Source organism: Chionomys nivalis, chromosome X, assembly GCF_950005125.1.
Source record: "Chionomys nivalis chromosome X, mChiNiv1.1, whole genome shotgun sequence".
Lineage (NCBI taxonomy): Eukaryota > Metazoa > Chordata > Mammalia > Rodentia > Cricetidae > Chionomys > Chionomys nivalis.
Window position 1 is genome coordinate 95,852,844 of NC_080112.1, and position 19,927 is coordinate 95,872,770.

General features: G+C 42.2%; 2 protein-coding genes across 2 annotated transcripts in view; both read right to left on the reverse strand.

Moving 5' to 3' along the window:
• Nucleotides 1-9,424, reverse strand: part of Radx (RPA1 related single stranded DNA binding protein, X-linked) — a 79,761-nt gene extending 70,337 nt beyond the window's left edge. Inside the window, 3 exon segments of the mRNA XM_057760438.1 lie at nt 449-641; nt 815-957; nt 8,782-9,424. Of these exon segments, the coding sequence (XP_057616421.1) occupies nt 449-641; nt 815-957; nt 8,782-9,424 (979 nt within the window).
• On the reverse strand, nt 9,424-14,080 carry LOC130868525 (uncharacterized). Its single transcript, XM_057760711.1, has 4 exons — nt 14,037-14,080; nt 13,611-13,940; nt 9,679-9,779; nt 9,424-9,623 (listed from the first exon to the last, which is right to left on the reverse strand). Exons 1-4 carry the CDS (start codon nt 14,078-14,080, stop codon nt 9,424-9,426), a joined length of 675 nt encoding a protein of 224 aa, XP_057616694.1.
• Nucleotides 14,081-19,927: the final 5,847 nt, after the last annotated feature.

Below are 19,927 nucleotides of genomic sequence, written 5' to 3' on the forward strand. Positions count from 1 at the left end.
GAACAGACTCCTAAAGTTATCCTCTAATTCTATAAGTGCACGCCCCCCCCCAGAGAGAGGCTCACAAATAAACACACATACACAATAATAAAAATGTTTAACTTGATAAAATTCCTTACAGCATAGTACTTAATAGTAACTATAAAATGTATTCAGGTGATTAACTAAATATTACACACCAAAAATGAACAAAACCAAATTTGAGCATATCCTAAATGGAGTTCATTCTTTGGTCAACAATAAATGTCTCAGATAATCTTTCTTAATAAGTGCACTAATTAATTAATCTGTGTATTAATTTACTAACTGCTTGAATTTTTATAAAGGAATTTAAGCTTGTCTGTTTCTAACAGCTTCAGTAATTTTTACAGACTTTTACCTGATATGACACTCTGCAAATTCATATAAGCAAGATAGCCATGATAGAACAATTAAGTGAATACTTAACCTATTGTAGAAATTAGTTTCATCTGTGGATCCACAGGGTCAGGCTGTACTCTTAATGGGTGGCTCTTCTTCACAGAATAATCTTGAAGCAGAAGAATCAAGCCCACTTTCAAACTTTTATACCATTCTAGACACACAGAATTCCACATAATCACTGACACCACGCCGGAACTGTCAGCAACTTCCAAATAGTTCTAGGAAAAGAGCGAAAGCATATATACATTTGTGATTTTTATCTGTATGGGTGACACATAAGGTATTATCGGTGAAAAATTATACTGACAGAAAAATAACACTTAAAATTTATGTTTTTATTCATAATGATTCAGTTGTTAACTCAGCTAAGATATTTAAGACTTATGTGTACCTGATATGGCTCAATCATCCTTCTGTTAGGTTTCCCATAGTATCGCAGTTTTGATTTATACAGAATCCTCACAAGCAAGGCAGGAAAATCCTTTCTGTTACTCCAGGTCATTTCAAGATGAGAGAGAGAGATTATTTTGATGTCTAGAATACAAAAAGATAAAAATTGTATTTATTGCATCATCATAGTTTCAAAGATCCATTTTAAGGTTAAAAAAATGGTAGTCAGCAATATCTAATGCAACTCCTTCTTGCCAGCTAGGTCTTTTTAAAAATTTAAATTAGAGCCTATCTATATAGTTCTTCCATATAAACTCCATACAAAGAACAACTAAAATGTTATAAGACTTATCATATAGAATTAGATAAACACTTACATAAAATAAAACAGTATTTCTTATAATTTGCGTTTTACCACACTTAACAATTTCATTACATTATGCAAATCTTGGATCTAAATTCATATTTCGATATTTTCCTTTAATCAATATACTTATTTATCTTCCAAAAGTCAAAAGTTGTGGCACTGGAAATGCAGTGGTTCCATTGGTGAAAGGCTTGCCTTACAAGTGCAAGGACCCGAGCTCAATCACTAAAACCCCATGTGAAAATCCAGGCATACACTTGTAATGTGGAGGAAAGCGGATTAGAGAACTGTTGCAGACACATTCTGTATTGTCCTCACTTCCGCTTCATGTGTACATGGTCCACCTTCTCTGACCATCCCATATATGACTCTGGTTTCTCACCTGCTCTTCCGTTTCTGTAATGCCTTCCTCCTAGATATGTGACATCCTCCCTCCTCTCTCCAAATTGTGCTCAAGGCACTTTCTCAGAGATGTCCCTAACTACTCTACTGAAACCCACCCACATGTATTGCCCACCTACACTGTTTTCCCAGATAGCACTTATTATTTTCACACACACCATATAATTTATTTTGAAACATTTTAACCTCTGGGTCTGAATGAGGGCAAAGACTGTTTAAAAGTTGTTCATCATCTTTAAGGATTAACTTTTAAATCAGATTTTAGTCTTCTAGTGTTAAAGGGGGTACCATCTCCAATTGTCTCTACATTTTGTTTTCACAGCCCACACAATTTTCAAACAGAAATTTGTATCACAACATCTATGTATTATACATATATAACATATTTGTCAGAATATACTCCATTTCCATTTATATTTGCTACTATTTGCTAGTCATTATTTTATCAAGGAAGTAATACTTATAATTTAATTTTATTAAGTTTAAATGTTGTATTTTAAGTATTTCTATAACTAACTCATGAAAGCCAAATTTGCAGTTTATTAAGGCACTATAGATAGTTTTACTTCCAAATTCTCAAAATATATTACTAGCACAGACTCAGAGGCCCTAATAGTTGATATGATGTAATTAAGCAATTTTCTTTCCAATATAGTCAAATTACAGGAAAGCTTTGAATTTTCTACAGTGAATGTGGAGCAACCTTGAGTACGGTAAATGCATCTCCTTTATTTACAAACAAGAATGAATTCAAAAGATAAGTGATTTTCAGTTAGCTATGTTTAGACATTACTTGGCCAGCTGACAGCCTTTCAAGATTGTCTTTTTAACTTAAAAACTTTATAGAACATAGATATTCTCAAATCTAAAACAGGCAAATTATAGATAAGGAGCTATCCATGTACATTCATTGCAACACATACGCTTCATTATCAAAAATGGATAAAAAGAACTTGGATATTCAATGCAATAAACAATGAAAGGCTTATTCTCAAAATTTTAAGTCTCAAGAACTGTTAACATTCTTAAAAATTAATAAATATCTTTTCTTAGGGGGAGTTATTATATGTATCTATATAGCCCTGGATGGCCTGGAACTTGTTATGTAGACCAGGCTGATCTCAAGCTCAGAGATCCACTGCCTCTGCCTCCTGAGGGCTTGGATGAAAGGCTTGAGTCACCATGCCTGGTCAATAAGATATTAAATATCTGGAAGAGCTTTTGTTTATGTGGGTTATACTGATTAGCTGATGTTTACACTATACACTTAGAAATGAAACAATCATGAATCAATTTAATAATAAACCTAAATATATTATTACAAACAACATTCTTTTGAAAAGTGACTAGTTTTTCAAAAAAAAAAAATCAGGGCTGGGGACTATAGCTTAGTTTGCAGAGCACTGTCCTAGTATGCATGAAACCATGAATTCAATCCTCAGTTCTGACAAAAAGAAAAAAAAAATCAACATTTGGAATGACTGGGAATTTAGCTCAGTAGTACAGCACCTTCCTAGAATGCATAAGGCAGGTCCTAGATTCAGCTCCCAACATCACACACACACACACACACACACACACACACACACACACAAAACAAAAAAAAATGCAGTGAGAAAGTGAGATTATTTTACATTAGTATTAATCACTTTAGCTTAATAGAAAATAGCTTCTTGGGGCTAGAGAGATGTCTCATCAGTTAAAAGCACTGGTTGATTTTTCAGAGGACGGAGGTTCAAGTCCCACCACCCGCAGGTACCACCCAACCGTTTGTAACTTCAATTCCAGGGGATCTCTCACCTTCTTCTGGCCTCTGTATGCACCAGACAATCATGTTTTACACAGATACATATGTAATCAGAATGCTCATGCTCGTATTTGTATGTAATAATATCTGACCTCCGGACTCCACACTTACGCACTGTTCAGAACACTTTCTCACCCATTCACATATGCCATCACATATATGAATCTTAACAGTATCCTTCTTAGGAAAGGATAACAAACATGAAACAAAACTGAAATTAAAGACTGGAAAAAAAGATATATTGGCTTAATGATGTTAAAAGTGTGGTTTCTGCTGGATACGTATCACCACCAGGGAACTTGATAGAAACACAAACTCTGTAGGACTCTACTGCAAGCCCAATGAATCAGAAACTTATGGTGGGACTCAGGAATCTGTATTCTAAAATACATTTGAGGGGCTGGAAAGATAGCTCACTCAGAAAATTGCTTGTCTTACAAACATGAGGACTTGTGTTTGACGCCCAGAAATACCCCCATTTAAAAAAAAAAACAAAAAACAAAAACATGCACGGTAATATATCTCAGCACGGTAGAGACAGAAGCAGAGTGATCCATCTGTTTTGGTGGGCAACTAGCAAGCAGCAAGCCAGTGAGAGATGTTTCAAAAATAAAATGGTGGATGGGGTTTAAAGAATTGTCGTGGGATTAAAGGCGTGCGCCACCACCGCCTGGCTAATCCCAGCACTCGGGAGGCAGAGGCAGGCGGATCTCTGGGTGTTCGAGGCCAGCCTGGTCTACAGAGCTAGTTCCCGGACAGGCACCAAAGCAACAGAGAAACCCTGTCTCGAAAAACCAAAAAAAAAAAAAAATTGTTGTGGGAGCTCCTTCTGCTCCTTCAGCCAATAGCCGCTGAGATACCAGCCCATTGGGGCGTGGTCAGTCTCTCTCTCTTTAAAAAAGCAGCAGCTCCTGCTCTGAGCGGCTCCGAACTGCTCCGAGAGGCTCCACGCGGCTCCGAGCCGATCCGGCGAGGCTCCTTTCCTGATCGAGCAGAGGGCTGTTGTCTGGCAATGGGATCATGATTTATCCCCAGTGCATGAGCTGTTTTTTTTTTTTTTTTTTTTTGAGTCCATTCCCCATGGAGGGACACCTTGCTCAGCCTAGATACAGGGGTGGGGGAGGGCCTTGGTCCTGCCTCAACTTGATGTGACAGATTTTGTTGACCGCCCCCCCAAGGGATGCTTTATATTCTCTCTTCAGGAGTGGATGGAAGGTGGGCTGGGGGTGGTGAGAGGAGTAGGAGAGAGGGGAGAAAGAGAGGGGACAGAGGTGTAACAGGGATTGTTATGTAAAATAAAAAAAGATTGCCCTAAAAATTAAAAAAAAATAAAAAACAATAAATCGCCATTAATCACAACAGTTTGAAAAAAGAGTAAAGTGTGCTGTAAAAACTATCAGTACAGCCAGGGCTGGTGATGCAGACTTATGATTTCAGTTTGTTGAGTCTAAGGCAGAAAGACAGCCTGCTTGGGTTATAGAGTGAGTTGAAGACAAATCTAAACAACTAAGTCAGACCCTACCTCAAAATAAAAAATAAGAGCTAAAGATATATCTCAAAGTATAGTTGTTGCAGAGCATGGGCAAGGTTCAATTTCAATCTCCAGCAAAGCACACACACACACACACACACACACTCACACACAGAGAGACAGAGACAGAGAGAGACAGAGAAAAGAAAGAGAGAAAGAAAGAGCGAGAAAGAAAGAAAGAAAGAAAGAAAGAAAGAAAGAAAGAAAGAAAGAAAGAAAGGAAGGAAGGAAGGAAGAAAGAAAGAAAGAAAGGAAAGCCAGATTTGGTGGTATACACTCTTAAGCCCAGGACTCAGGAGGCTAGGGGAAGAAGAACAGAGGTTCCACGCCAGCATGTGCTGTAGGTCATCTCAAAAATAAAATAAAATAAAATAATCCCTGCTTTGCATAAGTCCTGTGGTAATACTCAGACCCAGCAATTTACATACTGTCTAGGGCTGTTTTCACTATACAATGGTAAAAGTCAGTAGTTTTCTCCAAAATTTGGAGAGAATGCTCAGCAATTAAAAGTATTTATTGCCCTTGCAGAGGACATGTCTTCAGCATCCACATGGTCCATAATCATCTCTAACTCTGGTTTCAGGGCATCTAACATCTGGCCTCCTTGAGCACCAGGTGCACACACACACTGTGCATATTCATGCATGTCGGCAAAGCACTCATACACATGAAATAAAAATTAATAAATAAGAAATGATAAGCAACAAAAAGTGGGGCATAACGGTACACAAGCTTGTGATCTCAGAGACCGCAGAACTATGAATTCCAGGCAAGCCTGGACTGTAAGGTAAAACCTTGTCTCCAAAATCTCGAGAAAAAGCAAGCAAGATGACTCAGTGGGTAAAGGTGCTTTCCATCCTGCACCCATGGCGGAAGGAGAGAACTGACACCCTAAAGGTTTCCTATGACCTAAACACATTCACAGTGACATCGAGGTACTCCTGTGTTCTCTGCCCTGCCTCCCCCATACTCACAAATGAATAAATAAATAAGTGTAAAAAATTAAAACTACAAAAACAAAACAAACAAAACTTGGTATGTCAGAGGGTCTGTAGTCCCAGCACTTGGAAGCTAGAGTCAGGAGCTAAGAAGTTGAAGGCCAGCCTGAGGTATAAGAATTTGCCTCAAAAGAATAATTTTTTAAAAATCAATAGAAAATAGGAAAAGGACATTTGCAAGGTTGCGGTGTGAGCTTCCACTTTTCAAGTAGAGTGTAAACAAAGAATGGGCAAGACAGAAGCTTTTTGGGTGCCTGAAGTTTTCTAGATCTTAATGGACTCGAGTGTGACCACCAAATAACCATGCAGAAGTGTATGACTGATGGGGTTGTATAAACCCTTCTCATGTTACTGTGTGAAGCTAAAAGTTACTAAAAGAGCAAGTTTACAGAAAAGTGACAGGACACCACAAAAATAAGCTGCAGCATAAAACACACACAAACAATACCTATTTAGCAAAGAAATCCATTAAATGAATAATAAGAAGACAAGCTTGGTGTGTGGCTCAGCTGTAATGCCCTTCCTCTGGGTCACACTGGAAACCTCAGGCTCAGTTCCTAACTCTAGAAAGACAACAGGACAAAGCCGAAAGACACTATTTTAGAATAGAAAGATATGGGGAAATGGAAACTCATATATGTTTGTTCAATTCAAATTAGCACAGATTTTCAGAAAACAATTTATCAATACTCAAAGAATTAAAAAAAAAAGCCCTACTGCTTGTACTGGCTTTGGAGGAACCTATTCTCTTTGGGTGGATACCTTGCTCAGTCTAGATATAGTAGGGAGGGCCTTGGACCTTCCACAAGGCAATGTGCCTTACCCTCTCTGAGGAGTGGATGGGGCAAGGTGGGGTGAAGGGGTGGGTTCAGGGTGGGGTGGGAGGGTATGTGGAGGGAATGGGAGGAGGGGAGGGAGTAGGAACTGGGATTGGTATGCATAATGAAAAGGGATAGTGTTTTCTTTAAAATTTAAAAAAACCTTCAGATATTCTTTAACTCTGGGAATCCATCCTTTCACCAGTTCTAAACACAAAGAAAACTTACACATCTTACTTGTATTTGGCACTTTTTTACAATACCGAGAAAGTTTAAAATAATAAATTACTCAATTACCTGGGTACAATTATAGAAGTTATCATATTTCTATAATGTGTCACATTATATTTATAGAAATACCACAGAGGTGCGTGAAATGCATTATGTGGAAATATCACATAATTAATTTTATGTTTTCAAAAATGTACACCAAATTCTTAAGCTTGCAGTTTTGATAGGAAAGCTGAAAGCACATAGAGGGCAAAGATGCATTTCACTGCATTCCAAAGTTTATGAATTCGAATTTCAAACACACAGAGAACCTGAGGTCCTGATTTTACTCACTTCCTAGATTTTACTACCATGGTTTTAATAGACTTGGACCTCTCAATTTTAACACAATATGTTTTAAAATACACAGTTTAAATTTTTTAACACGTGGACATTGCTTTTTTAAATAAAATATCACTTTGATATCTACTGGATATGACTATCTTAAGAACTGAAATCAAATATACTTTCACATATTATTTATAGACATAATATATATTAGCCCTCTTTAAATTCTGAATCAATTGTCTTCTTATAAATTAAATTGTAAAATTATAAATGAACATTTATACCACAGAAATTACTGACTACAAATTTCTATTAACATTTTCTTTTCTCAAGTAGATATGACTATAAATGCATATTTCTGAGGCAGTTATCTTCTAGTGTTCAAATTTGTTACTATTGCTTGCCATAGTAAGATGCCCCATGACAAAAGGGAGTGGGGCTGAGCAAAGTGGCTCACTGGTACCATGCTTGCTTAGCATGCAGGAAATCCTGGCTGGATCCTCAGGTATAATCAAATACTCCTGGTAATCCCAGAATTTGAGAGACAGAGGTAGGAGGAACAGATTTGGGTTCGCCTGGATATATTAGACTCTGCCTCCACAAACAAAAAATATCTAAAACCAGTACATAGAGAAGATTATAGACTTGTAATTTTTTGCCTCTACCCATTTTCTTATATGTTTAGCCTGTCGTGTCATCATCTGCCCTAACTTTAGGTGCTAATACACAAAGATTTTAAAAGAGCATTTATTGAAGACAAACTGCCATTTTCAGGGTGACTTCCTATTTCTGATACAGGAAATATGAACTTCCTGTATCAAGAAAAGGGATCATTTGAAGCCTTTCTAAAATCATCACACCTTCTAAGTAATATTTGTATGACTTTTACACCCAATGACATAAACATGCTGTCCTACTTAATGTAAATTATCACATCACAGAACATCTTTGAACAAATGTTCAATGTTAAAATATACAATGCTGCACGCATGGCTTTTACATAAAATCCAAGTCAATATACTCTTCAACTTATATATTGCTCACAGCTGAAATGGGACTGCAACTAAGATTAATTAAAACCAAATATAAATATTGAACACAGAAGGAGCACTGAGAACCACGTCCTCAATCTTTCTGCCAAACTACATTTAAACCACACTCAGGTATTCTAAGAACAGCACTCTGGAAGCAAACTAAGAACCAACCACTTACCATGAAGTTAAGACTGTTTATCCCTCTTTGCTTAGAACGAACAAGGGAAAACATTTTTCTTTTCCTGTTAGCACGAGCTTCCAAACACTTTAACTGTTTTTGCTGTTGCTCTTTATTTTTGAGACATGGTACCTCTCTAGGTCTGAGTTCACTCTGGAATTTGCTCTCAATTCTTTTGCCTCAGCCTCCCCAAGTGGGGAGTCTTCTGGGGGTGAACCACCATGCCAGGCTCCGAACATTTTTAAAAACCTGCCCCATTTCCTCCGACTACTTACTGTTAAAATTGAATTCCTCAGGATGCTTGTTGGTCTTCCAGATATCTCCGTAGGGATCCTCGTTGTTCCATAGAGCCATGTAGTGGCTCCTGCCGCCTCTCAGGGGCCTCTCTGGCTTTTCCTCCTGCGCTCTGTTTCTAAATGGAGTTTCTACACAAACGACATCTAGGGTCTCCCCACAGTGGACCTTATCTATGCACAGGATTCCCTGACCCAATCTTTTCTCATTGTAAAGACACGAAACTCTGGAAATTCTCACTTCTATGCCAACTTTTAGAATATTCTGATAAATGAGAAAGTTTAAGCTGGGGTCTAAATAACACTTCTCCTGGTACACCCCGTCCGAGATCGTCACATCATAGCAGTAAAGGGGAAGCTTGGGCACCATGTCCTGTGGCTCATCCTCTAAAAGGTATCTTTGGACGGCCAGTACAGTGACAGGCGCCACATCGCTAAGGGCGACACACTGTCTAGGGGATCCGGTTATTTGCTCAATAACCTTTTGGATCCAGGACTTGTACCTTCGGCTACCGGCCCTTTGAATCACTCCTCTTGGAACCCCAGTCTGATTTCTTTCGGTGTGCGGCCAGTAGAGGCCAGCGTGGGAGGGTCCAGCCTCGGGCTGACCAGACTCACCAGACATTACGAGATAACCGCGAACTCTTCCCACTCTGAAAAGCTTATTTGCCCCGTCCAAAAGCCTGAGAAAAGCCGCGCGCTCCTAACCGAAGCGCCGTCGGAGCGGGAGATAACCGCGAACTCTTCCCGCTCTGAAAAGCTTATTTGCCCCCTCCTAACCGAAGCGCCGTCGGAGCGGGAGATAACCGCGAACTCTTCCCACTCTGAAAAGCTTATTTGCCCCGTCCAAAAGCCTGAGAAAAGCCGCGCGCTCCTAACCGAAGCGCCGTCGGAGCGAGAGTGGATTGGTCCGGTCCCGCCCAGGGGCGAGATTCAGATTCCACGCCTGCGCATCAGCTTTCCCGCCTATGCCAGAGCCCCTAGTTTGAGATTTTGAGACTATGTTTCTAAAGAGAGCACGAGAGAAGTACGTGGCCTAGCTTGGTTCGTTGGACTCCCCCAGCCCATCGAGTTCCATCTTGGGGAGGGGAGGCAGGAGACTGGGAGGAGAGAAGCCTGGTTGTCGAGGTTTCTAAAGTACAGCGGCGCCACTGTGGCGAGGAGGAGCAAGGAGCGCTGCTGGTTCCCCTGAGAGAAGAGGTAGTGCAGGTGGGGGGTTGGGGTCATGGAGGTGTGGGGGGGGGGTTGGAGAAGTGGAGGGGTGGAGAGTTGGGGGATGGAGGGTGGGCAGAGTGGAGGCGTGGGGGGATGGGGGTGGGGAGATAGAGGGGGTGTAGGAAGTGGCGAAAGTGAGACTCTAGTAGTCCTAAAACAGGGACTTACGTGGGCCCGCAAAAGAACGTAATTTATCGTGTTCATGTATATTTACAAAGTTAGTGCCTTGTGGTTAAGAAATAGTTTCTTAATTTTTTTTTCTTTTTTTTCTTTTTGGATTTTCGAGACAGGGTTTCTCTGTAGCTTTTGGAGCCTGTCCTGGAACTAGCTCTTGTAGACCAGGCTGGCCTCGAACTCACAGAGATCCGCCTGCCTCTGCCTCCCGAGTGCTGGGATTAAAGGCGTGCGCCACCATCGCCCGGCAATAGTTTCTTAAATTTAAACACATTAAATTAGTAAATATACCGAACATGTTAATTTTGGTCTCCATAGTATGATCATCATCAGATAATATATGCACAGCCTTCAGGGAAGTCGCTGGCACAAAAGACTTAAGTAAAAAATTAGCTGCTATTGTTATTAGTACTATCATAATTATCTGGAGTAGCTCCCTGAGTGCAGGGTGGGTAAATTAGTAAGTGCAAATGAAAATTTAAGAATGTAGAATTGGCTTGCTAAAGATCTACCTTCAGATTACACTTTTTTGTTGTTTGTAACATCCTGTGCCATGCTTTCTACTTAGGTGAGCTGTAGGTTACTTTTTCTTGGGGAGATGACACCGGTGACACCAAAGGGACTGATGGCAAGCCAAAGAAAATATTCCCATCCAAGTCCATGCTATCAATCACATGCAATGAGTTGTTGGGACTTTCTTATAGGCACATGAGTAACCCCAAAACAGTTCCATTGTGGAAAAAAGCACAAGCTTTCAAAACTTTCTGTGGAACTGGAACAGGAGAATGTGCAGTGAAGGTGGGAGGCAGGTGGGAGGGAGGGCGTGCCTAGTGAGAGTCCAGTGATACCCTCACCCACTTCTCCTGTGTGGGCACAGCTAGCCTGACCTGAGGATCTATGGGTGGGGGGCTCTCATAATGCTCTGACCTAAAGACAGAGGGAGCCATGTCATGCTCAGAGGACCGTGTTCTATACCGTGAGTCTTATGCAGCTCTGATGGGGTCTCCCTCACTAATGTCAGGAAGATCTCTGCTGCCCCCAAACCAATGTGGGACGAAGGAGGTCCTCCTGCTGCCCCTGTCAGGTCTCACAAGATCCTGCTGAGCTAGGTCTTGGGGGAAAAATGAAACTGGAAATTTACTTCTATTGCAGGACAGAGCCTGGTCCTGTGCCTGTTGTTCTGTGATGGCTGTTCCTGCCCAGTGGTCAAGACCTCAAATTTATCTTATTGCCTGCCTGGAAAGCCCCCCTTATGTGTTTTAGAACTGAGGATCACCGTGGGTGTCCCTGGCAATGCTGGTGACTGAAGGCAGAGGAACACCTGAGCCTCTCACATAGTGCCTTTTCCTGTTCTTCACTCCTAAGTTAGACTTTTTAAAATGCATTTTTAAAAATATAATACCTAGTGCAACATACTGAAAGGAAGCACAGTTTCAAAAACTGTATTTCTTAAATACAAAGTGTATTTCAAAGAAAATTGTAAAGTGAGTATATTGAGCAGAATAATGTAGCACGATCAATAGAAACCCAGAGACAGATACTGGAGTTCAACCTGAAGGTCAGAAAAGCAAAACAGCTAGCCACTGACTCTTACCTAGTCCTCAGTTCAAAATGGTGATCCTGCCTCCAGGAATCCTCATATTGAGAATATAACTGAGAGCTGTCTCCTCCCATCTTATACTCCTATTTAGGACTGGGATTAAAGGCATGTACTACTATCACCCAGTTTCTATGGCAAACTAGTGTGGCTACTGGGATTAAAGGTGTGTGTCACCACTGGATTGTCTGTAGGGCTGACCAGTGGGACTGTTTTACTCTCTGATCTTCAGGCAAACTTTATTAAAAATGCAAATGAAATATCACTACAGAATAGTCAGAATTAAACATACAATATTTATTAAGTCTGCTATCATATACAAAATCTATTAACTTTTTAAATAACATATCTTTTTAATATTTTTCTGTTTCTCATTTTTAAATTTTATTTTTTAAAACAATCTTTTTAAATTTTACATTACCTCTCCCTCCTCACCACCTACTACACCCACCTTCTCCCAACCCACTCCCCATCCACTCCTCAGCAAGGGTAAAGCCTCCAATGGGGAGTCAACACACTCTGGCACATCACTTTGAGGCAGGAACAAGGTCCTCCCCCCACCCCTGTATCAAGGTAGAGTAAGGTATCCCTCCATAGGGAATGGGCTTCAATAAGACAGTTCAGGCACTAGGGATAAATACTACCAGTGGCCCCACAAACTGCCCAAGCCATACAACTGACACCCACATAGAGAGTGCCTAGTTTGGTCCTTTGCAGGCTCCCTAGCATGTCAATCCAGGCAGTGAACTCCCACTAGCTCAGGTCAGCTGGTTTTGTGGGTATCCCCAGCAGTGGCAGTTATATTTTGGAAGCAAATGGCATTTGATTTTACGATTGGCTTCTTTGGTTCTCTGTCAATTCCCCAAAGTGAATGTTACCTTACGTATTTCAGGAAGAAATAAATAACAGTGGGCTCCATTTTTCTGTACATGTTTTCATTCATTCATGAGATCACAGAGCCAACTCCATTGCAAATGGGCCTTTACAGGAAAACCAGCCCAACCTGCTCACTCAGACTTCCTGAGCAAAACTCAAGTTTTTGTATTCAGATGCACTAAACTGTTAACACGATTACCATGGCAGAGCTAGATCTTAAGGTGCTGGGTTTGACCTTGCAGTGGGACTGTGACATTTCCCAAAGACATCCAGACTCATTTCAAGCTGTATTCAACACTAACTGAAAGATATCTGCCATTACCTTTGGTCAAAAACATTTTATGAATGATTATCTGCATAAACATTTGCAGTTTCAATGTTTTAAATGGGTGTTACCGGGAATAATTTCATAGTGATCTTATTATTATTCTATTATTCTATTATCCAGCTTGGCTGTGGACATGTACACATAATGCATCTAACTCTGAAAATTAAAGTTATCCTTTTCGCCCTGTGCTGTTTTTTTTTTAAAAAAAAACCTTTTTTTAATCCATTTGAGTTGTCTCATAATTTATCTGTAATAATGTCCTTTATTCATATTCTTTGCAAGCTTACGATTAAAAAGAAAACCCGTCAACCCCAGCCATCACTCCCAACCCCTGCGTTCCTTCAGCTAGGCCCACCTCACCTTCTGCCCCCCACTGCCACCCTCACACCCACCTCCACCCCATCTCAGGCCCAAAGGAAAATTCAGGGAAGCAAAAGTATGCGATGCTCTAACAAAAGCTTTAATGAGAACACAACAGAGGGGCGAGGCTTGTCAGCCAAGCAGGGCTGGCCGTGGGAAATGTTGGGCAGGATGAACTGACGCTCGATGGATAAACGGGGCGGAAAGTCCATCAGAAACCCAGAGCCAGCCAGCAAGCCAGGAGCAGGTAGGAGCCATCACTGACGTCGACGACTGCTACGCCGACGGCGAGGTTCCGGCAGAGCCACATGAGAGATGGTGGTGAACTGGAACAGTTCGCTGAGGAGCGTGTTGTTGTAGACAGTGGCGTCCAGCAGCTCCGGGGTGATGAACATCTCGGCACCTCGGCGTTGGGCCTCGTTGGTTGCCAGCTCCAGCACTCTGCGGACCATGAACTCCAGGATGGCGGTCAGCAAGATGGGCGCTGTTTCGCTCAGTCGCGCGGTATGGCAGGCCTCCCGAAGAAGGTGTTCCACCAGACTCACAGACAGTGTCAGCCCGGCTCTGGAGGAGCGTGCCCGGCGGCGAGTCGACCCCTGTCGAGCGGAGCCCTGACGAGCGGAGCCCTGACGAGACGACCCCTGACGAGCGGAGCCCTGACGAGACGACCCCTGACGAGACGACCCCTGACGAGACGACCCTTGGCGGCTGCTCTGCCTGGTCCGGGGCATGGTGGCCTCGAGGTGTGCCCTCAGGGGCTGGCTCGGCTCTACCTGGCTGCTCCCTGCTGGCCTGCTGGGCTCTGGGCCTCCACCCTGATCCCAATGGCCGCCTGTGTCCTAGCGGCCCCTCACGGTCGGTCGGTCGGTTGGTGGGTCGTCGCAGCCCACCCTGTCACACTTCCGCTCCCACTGATGACGTGTCACGCACGTGCCGGATGACTCCCAGCCAGCCCTCGCTAGGGGCGCTGTTGCCACCTTGACACCTCGGGTGCCTTCTAGGAAAGTCAAAGACGTCTGTGGTGCTATGGAGAAAAGTCCTTCACAGTCTTGGCTTCTAAGGTGCTGTCACCAAGCCTACCCATTAAGTACGAACTGTTTGTCCCTCTCCCGCCTCTGCTGTCCCCCTCCCTGTGCCACCAGTACCCCAGGGACCACTGTGAAACCTGAGGGTTTTTTTCCCTTTTCGTGCCGGAGATTCAGCTCAGAACCCCAGGCATCTGGAGCAAATCCAGAGCTACAGCTTTCCTGGTCCCCGGGACTCCTTAGCCACTACTCTGCCTTCTGCCATGCATGGCAGCTCATGTCTGAGTCGGACAGGTCCTGTAGGTGGGATCACTTGCGCCCTCATTCCTTCCCACACCCAAACAGTAGTCCATTATGTGCACCAATCATTTTACTGATGTCAGAGGGTCCTGCCCTGTCAGGTCCCTCAATAAACACACAGAAACTGTATAATTTGCAAAAGGGTTTGGCCAATAGCTTAAGTGTATTTCTAGTTAGCTCTTACATCGTCTATTTTTATATTTCTATTATTTTTATTATTTCTATTATTATTTTCCTATTTTTATTTTATATTTCTTTTATCTTATATTTCACCATGAGGCTTGTGACCTACCAGCAAGGTTAGCTGACGGCTCATGTCTTTCTCCTCTTGCGGCCACAGGGCTTCTCTCAACTCTGCCTTCTTTCTCCCAGCATTCAGTTTAGTTTTTCTTCATAGCTCTAGTCTGCCCTATCACAAGTCAAAGCAGCTTCTTTATTCATTAACCAATGAGAGCAACACATATACCGAAGGACTTTCCACATCATCTTTCTATGCTGAGCAACATGAGCATTTCCCAGTCTTCATAGGTGGAAAAAAAACAAGAACTTGATATCTATCAAGTATTCAATGAATATTTTCAGAAAAAATATTTCATTTTAAAAAGAAAGTGTGAGTGGGATTGTTCAGTAGGGACCAAACAAAAGAAAGCATGTCCTTCAGAGAGACCTGTGAACCCAGAGGGTGGGAGGAAGGGACTAATGTAACAAAGGAAACTTTCACAGAGCTGGAGAAATGGAATGGATGTCTGGATATTTAAACATTGAAAAGGGGAAGATGCTGGCCGTGTTTTGGAGAGAAAGAAGGCATACATGTCAGGCATTCCAATCCCATTTGTTTCCCCATTTCTTTGCATCCAGCCTCTGCTCTTGTAAACTCATCCCTAAAATATATAAATTAAAATAAATGAACAAACGAAAGAAAGAATCTCAGCATGGAAACTGTAGCTGTGGCCCAGGTAGCCCCAGAGTGTACCCTTTCGTCCATACATCTTTACTTGGGTTTACTACAATGAGCCATTGGTCTGGTTGGAGGCCTCTGGCTTCTGCTACACTATTGACACTGGGTCATCACCACGACTCCTCCTTCAAATACTGTGGCTGCCTTAGTGGGGATCCTGCTGTTTTGGGTCTGTAGGTTCATCCCCTTCTCCTGCTCCAGCAGTTCACAGATTGAGTGGATGCTGGGCTGGGCTAACTCAGTCCTGCTTCTGGGCCTGGTGGTTGCTGGGTTGATCTCCCTGGCAGCTTTCCCTTGTAGTCACTGCCTGAGTGAGTTCTCCATTCCTGCCCTGGCTAGCTCATCCAATGCAGCAGACTGCAAGGAGCAGGTCCAGTTCCCCTCTCACTCCTTCAGGTTGGCTCACCTGTACCCACATCACTAGGGCCAGTTCTACTGAGAGTGTTGCAGTTGGTGACGGGCAGGGCAAGCACTCCCACTCTCATGCCTCCATGGCCAGGTGTAGTGCCAATTCTAATTGGTCTTAATAATAAAAACCCAGAGTCAGGTATTAGGGAGTGAAAGCTGAAATATCAGAGAAGCAGAGAAGCCAGCCACTACTTCTCCAAATGTTCAGACTGAACAGGCAAGATCCTGTCTCTAAAATCCCTCAGACTCAATAGGTTCAGGGTCTTGTTTTAAAAAGAAAAGGGGGGATACAGAAATGTGGTAAATGTGGTAATGCAAGTCAGAATAGAAAGCAAATTAGCTGTTACCTTTTGGACTCACCAAAGGAGGATAATGGAATATTTTCTCTGAATTTGTCAAATGCTGATGACTAGACTTTGTTAATGTAATTATTGCCTGAATATATTGTTTACCCTTATTGTTTACAATATACAGTTATTGTACTTGTGGTTTTCCTATATTAATTATAATCTTTTAAACTTTAGGAAAAAAGGGGAAATGTGGTGATATTTTGCTTGTGATCTAACAAATAAAAAGCTTGCCTGAAGATCAGAGTGCAGAGATAAGGCACTAGATAGCCATAGAGACTAGGCAGTGGTGGCTCACACCTTTAATCCCAGCACTCGAGAGGCAGAGTCAGACAGATCTCTGTGAGTTCAAGACCACCCCTGGCAGTACTAGATTGAGCCAATGTCAAAGAGAAAGAGAGTTGAGGATCTGAAGAGACCTTTGACATCAGGCATGAAGATACAGAGTTTGGAGTTTGTCCAGCTGGTGTTTAGGCTTTCTTTGGTCCCGTGTTTGCTCACTATCCTTCCTTCCTTGTATTTGGAACCATAATATATCTCTTGTGCCATTAAATGTTGAATCTGTTTGTTTTATTTTATTTTCTTTGGTGTTAGATTTAAGAGAGTGCAGGAATCTCAGGAGAGAATTTGAACTTTGGACTTTAAAACATTGTTGGGACTGTGATAGACTACGGAGACTTTTGGAGTTAGACTAAATGCATTTTGTATTATGATATTTTTGCAAGTTCTTGGGTCCAGGGACTAGAATTGGTAGTTTGATTATAAATGGCCCTCATTATCTCACAGAGTATATCACTAGTAGAAAGTATGGCTTTATTGGAGTGGGTATGGCCTTGTTGGAGGACACGTGTCACTGTGGAGGGGCCTTTGAGATTGCCTATGCTCAGGATACCATCCAGTGGCTCCTCTCAGCGAGCAGTCTTTAAGCTCTTCTAGATGTAGAACTCAGAGGAAACTGCAACAGAGGTGTTCTGAAATGTTGGATCATTTGAGCTATTTACTACCACTAGAGATTTTTTTTCAGGGGGTTTTCTTCGATCACACCTGATTTTTCGTATCCCAGAATGAATCTACACCGTCTAATTTTCCGTGGAAACAAAAGCATGCCCTCTTCTCCAAAGTAACGTAACTTTTGACTTCAATTTTGAAGTCAAAGCATTTTTAAAATATATATGTTGGATTAATCCAGAAATATTTATTATAAAATGTCTTTTAGCAGTTTTTGTTCTTTTCTCAGCAGTCAAACTATTTAAAGACAACACAATAACACACAGTATCTAGACTCTCTTTTATGTGGTCTCTTAATGTTACTTTACTCCCTTTTTAAGAACCTTATTATTTTAAAACTATGTGTTTCTTTTTTTCTGACTGTCTATACCTTTTCTTTACTTTCCCAGGCCTCTGAGTATTTTTAAACAACTGCTTAGATGTTTTTATTTCTTGTCTGAATCTGTCTTTACTGTATATCTCGATCTTTTCCTTACCTTGTGAGTCTTTATACTGCTAAGCATCATGGCTTTGACTAAGTGGGCAGCTTTGGCCACTGGTTGTCCCCCTCTCCTTGGTTCCCTGAAGGATTAGTCTCATGATGGAGACTATGGCCACCTTTGGGACCCATGATTTCTGTCCCAGCTCTGGGAAGCTTTTACGTCAATGCTGCCACCTAGTAGAATGCCATCCACTATTCATAAACCCCAAAGTTTAGTAGTAGGGCCTCTCAAGCTGCCTGTTATTTTGCCACTAATACTGAGTCAGGAATCCATCTGTTAAAGGATCACTGCCTCTGTTTGCCACTAGCAAACAGAACCCACCCAAGAAAAAGGGGTTACCAAGAAGCTGAGTTTGACTCCATTTTTGTGTGTTTAGAATCCTTTATAAAGCCATTTCAGGCTTTATGTGGAAATTTTGGCCCCGTGTTGTAACGCCAGATGTATCATAATTAGTCTTAATAATAAAAACCCAGAGTCAGATTGGAGTAAATGCTGAAAGATCGGAGAAGTAAATGAGTCACCCACTAGAGAGACCTTTTAACTCTACGAAATCCTCAGACAACAGTGGACTAGATTCTCTCTCCATGAATTCTCAAACTGAATACCAGGAGCTCCTGTCTCCTCCTGCCTTATATTTGTCTCTCCACCCAGCCATATCCCTTCCTGTTTCCACCTCATTAGTGTTGAGATTAAAGGTGTGTGACTCCCAAGTACTGGGATTAAAAGTGTGAGCCACCACTGCCAGGCCTCTATGGCTAACTAGTGACTTAGCTCTGTTCTCTGATCTTCAGGCAAGCTTTATTTATTAGATCACAAGCAAAATACCACCACAGCCAGCTTTCCTGCCTGGCACTGGTGACAAGGGTCAGGAACATCTTTCCCTCACCCTTGCCACATGTGACCTTTGAGGGGATGAATGGGTCAGCTCTCCAGTTCTCATAGCTTAGGGCTAGCTCACCTGCATCCCAACCAACAGGTCAGCTCTAGTGTGCTGCCCAGGCAAGCTGTAGGGTCTGCTCTCCTGCCTGGTGCAGCTGGTAAGGGGCAAGGCCAGCTCTCCCACTCTCATGACCCTGAGTGCGGCCAGCTCTTTCTGCCTGCTGCAGGTGGCAAGGGGTAAGGGGTTGGGGGCATCTTTCCCTTCCCTATGCCAGCACATAGCACACAAGGGGGTGGCAAGTTCTGCCCTCCTGATCTACCAACCTCAGGGGCTGCTCACCTGTGACCCTAAATTATTTTAAATAAATGAAAACCACAATTCTTACTGTCTCTCTTCCAAAAGGAATATATACGTGTAGCTTTTTTTTTTTTTTTTTTTTTTTTTTTATTTTCGAGACACGGTTTCTCCGCAGTTTTTTGGTTCCTGTCCTGGAACTAGCTCTTGTAGACCAGGCTGGCTTTGAACTCACAGAGATCTGCCTGCCTCTGCCTCCCGAGTGCTGGGATTAAAGGCGTGCGCCACCACCACCCGGCTCACGTGTGGCTTTTTATAAACAATATCAGAGTTCCAAAAGTTCAGTGATGAAAACACTGTTCTCTGAAAGCTGGAGAGATATCTCAGTTGGTATACTGCTACCCTTGCAAGCAGGAGGGTCTGCATTTGATCGACAGAACTATATACACAATGTAAAATCACTTGGGAAGTATATGCGTAGCACAAATTGAAGTCAATGGGTTATTGACTAAAAAAAGCACAGTCAAGGGATAGGGAGGGGACGTGGGTCTGGGGAGGAGTTAAGGAGACAAGTGCAAGTGAATGAATAAAATCAAAAATAAGATATGAAAATAAATTTTAAAGTGGGTGTGATGAAAGTAGAGCTAGGAACGTGGAGACAAGTACATCCGCAGGGCGGCACTCAGCTAGCATAACCTTTTTGGTGAGTTCTAGGCTGATGAGATACCCTACCTCAAAAACAAGAGAAGGTAGACAGCACCCGAGGAATGATAGCCAAGAATGTCCTCTAGTGTCCAGGAGTATGAACACACATACGCCAACTCAGTAACCCCCCCGCCCCCACACACTTTCCCAAGTTATATACGCTTCGTCGTG